The sequence below is a fragment of the Thalassophryne amazonica genome, chromosome 23 (assembly GCF_902500255.1).
Source record: "Thalassophryne amazonica chromosome 23, fThaAma1.1, whole genome shotgun sequence".
NCBI classification, from domain to species: domain Eukaryota; kingdom Metazoa; phylum Chordata; class Actinopteri; order Batrachoidiformes; family Batrachoididae; genus Thalassophryne; species Thalassophryne amazonica.
Genome location: NC_047125.1, coordinates 30,225,576 through 30,230,873, shown reverse-complemented (window position 1 = coordinate 30,230,873; position 5,298 = coordinate 30,225,576). Strand labels below are relative to the sequence as shown.

Genomic DNA, 5,298 nt, shown 5'->3' with positions numbered 1-5,298 from the left:
ACAGGTGCAGTCACAACTGGCCTTGCGTTACGACTGTCCCGGTCTCCCCTACACGGTGCACAGACCCTGCAGACTGACAACGCTTTATCTTCCTGTCAGTTCATTCACACTCACACTGAGATAAAACTGGGTTTGGCGGTAAAGTTAAGCCCTCTTCACATGACACGTCTTTACGTTCGGACCACACGTGTCTGGTCCTCCTTTGACCGCGTGACCCCTTTGAAAGAAGACAGAAAGTCTGACAGTGAGATACAACAGATATTGTACAATCTGAAAATATCATATTTGATACAGAGGAGTGAGATAAAGTGAGAAGAAGCGAGGGTTGGATGACACAGCGTGTGACTCCTCTCCCTCCTGGGATGGGGCCTGAGGGTATAAAAGAGGGCCCGGCTTCCTAATGTGCTGCGTCAGGCTCAAAACCTCCACAACCTGCACACTTCAAGAAAAGTCCAGCGACTTCAGGAGGTCAAGAAACCTGCCTGGTCGAGGTCAGATTTGTTCGAAAGACTCGAGGGACACAGAACGACCTCCTCCTGAGAGCGACGAAGTCCCACGGCGTGAAGATGCAGAACAGAGGATTCTTCAGCCAGAAGACAGCAGGAGCTGCGCTGTGCATCGTGCTGCTACTGATGGCTCAGCAGGTGAGACGTGCACATTAAAAAAAAAAAAGTTGCAGTCAAACTGAACTTTTTGTTTTGGATTTGAAAAATTCTAACATTTTTCACTTTTTAAATAAAAAAAATACAGAAAGGTAAAATAGATTAAACAAGAATGTGAAGCCAATGCAAATATGAGAAAATGCAACCAAATGACACTGTATCCAGTGGCAGCTCCAGCCTATTACAACATGACGGGGGGGGGGGGGGGGGGGGGCAGTTCCAATCAATCTCATTCATTTCCAAACAAATATAGTGATAAGATGCAAAATATTGTTTAACGTTGTTTGAAATTTTCATACTACATTGTGTAGTCAACAGTTTTATAGTTTCTTAAAACATAAGATATGTAAGATTGTCAAAACAAAATAAACTATCAAATTTCAAGTCATCCTATCCAATTACACATTTTGATAGATTTTGACATACCATGTAATTTTTTTTTTTAATAAGACTTACTAGCAAAATATGGGAAAATGAGTTTTCTGTGCTAATTTCATCTTTCAAGAAATGTGAAGGTATTTTTTACTTGTTTCATTGCAATTTTTTGTTTCTCCAACATGAATACAAAAGGGAATATGAATGATTTTTAACTTATTTTTGAAGTGATATTTTCTCCTCCACCCCCCTGTGCACATATTATTTCTGTTGATTTTACAACAAAAATACATATATTCAGTTTTGAATCATTCTACATTTATTAAAGCAACAAGCAGTTGTTGGTACACGGTTGTTGGTTCAGGGGCATGGGGCCCCTCAGCCTGTTCCTAGAACCGCCACTGGTTATGTCAAATTAAAAAAAACAAAAATGTAAAAAAAAAAATAAGGCTTGCTTTGTGTTGAGCAAATATGCAGTTTTGTGTACAGATAATGCTCTGGTCTGTCTTACATTAATACAATGCTTTTGTATTAAATGGTTTATTTACATCTCAGATGAAATGTTCATATTTTCCTCATAAACTGTGAAAATCAGCTTTTAAACTGGTGTTTGTCAGCTAGACGTTTGCTGATTTTGAACTGCTCTAAACCAGTAAGAAACTGGTTTAAAAACAAGTAATTTGAAGACATCTCCTTGGGTTTGTTGGTCTGACTGTGTACCCCACTTCGATGCCACAGTTTGTCATTTTAAATACATTTGCTCAAGCATTTTAAATCATCAGTGTCACATGTTCCAGGTGTGTGCTGCTCCAGTGGTCTCTTGGGTCCAGGGTTCAGGTCCACAGCCGGGTCAGGTGCTGAGGCGAGTTGCCCGGATGACGCCGCTCTGGAGGAGCCTGAGCAGTAAACCGTTTGGAGCCTACTGCCAGAGCAACATCGAGTGCTTCTCAGGACTCTGCAGGTAAAAAGTGCCAAAAATACTGTAGAAAATACACAGTACTGCTTCGACTGCACCGACATATCCGTGCCGGCACTCAGCCCTCATCAGAGCCGGCATCTCAATAACAAGTATTTCACTACTGGAGTAAAATCTATGCAAATCATGATTTTTGGCAAAAATGGGCAAAGCTGCTAACTCTTCAAAAATATCAAAGATGCATAAACATAACTCAAAATCTGCTGTAATGCAAACCGTATCTGTAGATATGGTTCAAATTTTTACTATTAGTTAATTGTAACAGATAACCCTTTCTTACTGAATTTTCTTCCTCTTGTCTTTGCAGGGCAGGACACTGCACCAATATTTCTCGTGTCTTATCAGAGGCTGTGAAGTCCTAGTCTTACAAATCCTAGACTACAAAGAGTGTGTTTACATGACCATACATCAGTAATAACAATGTCATATTCATAAAAGGGATATGAACTGTTCCCAAGATTTTTAAAAGCTAGATTTTGTATTTATGTTTGCCAATTTGCTGATGATGTGTGACTATTTAATACCTGCTTCCCATGAACAAACTACTGCTTCAAAACACATCACACACACACAAAAAGAAAAAAACTGTGTTGTTCACAAAAAAAGACTTATTTCTGTGTTTCATCCAAGTTCTGAAAATGTTTCACTTGGTTCTCAAAGGTGCAAACAATCAAATACAAATACAATTTTTAGGATTGAAGACCAAAATCCTTCAAAATGAAAGCAGTTCTCAATACTTTAATTCGACAAAGGATGGAGTCGTGTTTGTGTTGATTAAAAAAAAAAAAAAAAAGCGGTTTATCTGGCAAACAAGCTAATGTTTCCATTTTTTTAGATTTAGGTTTGCAATTTTTTTTTCTAATATACCCCTTTTAGGGAACTCGCATCTGGCCGAGATTGACATCAATTAGGGTCAATTTCCCCAAACTACTTGGCATAGCCCATACTGATTTTTAGCATATTCAGTTTTTTCAAAAATTAGAAAAATCCCTAACTGACTGAGCTCATCTTGCATTCAGTTCAGGACAGCTTTGGGTAATTGTGTAACCTTGATGCACACTCCAAGAGAACTTATTCAAAATCATGTTGAACTCCATCCAAACTTGTAGCTCTCGTCAAGTGGTACTCAATTCGACATAGTTCAGGTTAGCTTTTTCCCATCCCAGCATGAAGACTGAAGGGCAACTTGCACCAATCTTACTCAAAGTTATCCTGAAATGAGTACGCGGTAGTTAGGAGCTTGACCAAGTTCTCAAAAACTGAAACATGTTCACAAATGGCGCGTTTAATCGACCTTTCTAGACTTAAATGGTAAATGGATCAGAATGGCATCTGAATCAGAAGCTCAAAGCGCTTTACAATAATGCCTCATATTCCTCCACTATCTCACACAATCATTTTATTTTACTATTAAAACAACATTAACAAACTAAAAAGAGCATTTGTTTTAATGTACTTATGTCATCTTGTTGAATTCATCTAAGTTTTGCTCAGTTTGCACAATCATTTTTAAATTGAGATAAAAACCTTTATGTTATTGTGATGTTGTGCTAATAATACTAAAACAATTTAAAATACCAATTGATCTGCACCGCCCCAATGGGAACCAACCATAAGTTTATGTCCACTTCTTTGTCTCACCGTGTTTATATTGCTTTTTTTTTTTCTTTTTTTTTGGGGGGGGACTTGCGTCACACACTTAGGCTTGATAATTTAATGTTTGGTTTTTCTTTTTCTTCTTTTTTGGCTTTTTTGCTCTACAGTTTATTGTAATTGTAATTTTATGCACAAAAACGCTTAATTTTAATTTTCAAAATTCATGATTATTGTAGAATTTTTTAGATGTGTCGATAATTTTAGAAGCATGTGAGCTTAAAATTTCTCAATTTGTGTCATCACTGTTTTGTGTCCATATATTACCGCCCCAAAGTGAAGGGAAACAAATATGCTGTCCATTATTATTATTATTTACAGAAATCTGTCATGGTTTTGTCACAGCATTTTATTTTTACTTTTTTTTTTTCTCTTTTCAAATTTGTATATAATTTTTACAGATATAAATGGGAAATGGAAGACAAAAATCAAACAAATGACTGAATGCATCAAGTTTTAAAAATAAAGATGCTGAAAATTTTTTAAATTTGTATGTTTTGATATCAGATTTTATACAAAGTCAAGAATTAAATAAATAAACTGAGCTTAGAATTCCATCTACAGCCAGATCATTTAGAAGGGATTGTTATTTATTTAAACCTATGTGTGAATTATGTAACTGTACCCATTTTGCACCATATGACTATATTTAGTATTTTAATAATGCCCCCAACTGGACAGAATTTTCTCATCTGTCCTCATGGACACTTCCTGGTTTCTTTGTGTGAAGACAATCTTACATGCCTGAGTAACATAAACTCGTATGTAACCCAGGAGTGCAAATAGTAAACTTAAAAAAAAAAAAAAAAAAAAAAAAGCTTAAAAAATGCTTTCACATGAACACAGTAGGTGGTTTTGAATTTATATATATATATATATATATATATATATAAAAAAACAGGGTTTGTGGTGTTTGAGTAAGTTTACACTTTGAAATCTGAATTATCTCTGTACTGTGTACTGCCTGTTGTATGTACTGTGTTACTGATGAAAATGCAAAAAGTTAAATAAAAGTGGAAAAAAAAGTGGAAAAAAACAAACAAACAAAACAAAATCAATGTGTGAATTTTTTAATGAATAAAGCACATTTCACAGTTAAACAGCTGAAAAATTGTGTTCCAACAAATAAACATCAAATGTAACTTTTGATATCTTACGTTGGATTTCAACTTCACTGGCGCATCGACTAGCGACCAACTAAAACCGCGTCAGCCTTCCACAGTGGAGAAACTCAAGTCCTTGTATGAGTTAACATTACACCTATGTATTAGACATATTATTAAACAGAAAGCGCAACAAAAAAGTCCACAGAAACTGTGTCTAATAAAACAAGCTGAAGGCCATAATCTTGCACTCTGTGAGTCATGTCCAGCCCTCGGGCTGCCAGTTTTGTAACCTTGGATTTTTTTGTGTAAGAGGACCTTTTTTCAGGATCAGTGTGCTCTAGAAATGCTAAAGCTGGTAAACTTTAACATATAACTTGCACAAAAACCAGGTGTATGTGTGTGATGATTCTCAGCACTAACTGTTTAAAAAAAAAAAAGACTTTTATTTTATTTTATTAGCATTCCAGTGAAACATTCAGTCTTTTTAAATTTTTTTTTTTTTTTAATACTTATTAATTTCCTTTTG

General features: G+C 35.7%; 1 protein-coding gene across 1 annotated transcript; it reads left to right on the top strand.

Annotated features, from left to right (window-relative positions):
* Positions 1–415: 415 nt before the first annotated feature.
* On the top strand, positions 416–2,538 carry leap2 (liver-expressed antimicrobial peptide 2). Its single transcript, XM_034164560.1, has 3 exons — positions 416–644; positions 1,835–1,998; positions 2,321–2,538. Exons 1-3 carry the CDS (start codon positions 567–569, stop codon positions 2,373–2,375), a joined length of 297 nt encoding a protein of 98 aa, XP_034020451.1. The 5' UTR covers positions 416–566; the 3' UTR covers positions 2,376–2,538.
* The last annotated feature ends 2,760 nt before the right edge of the window (positions 2,539–5,298 follow it).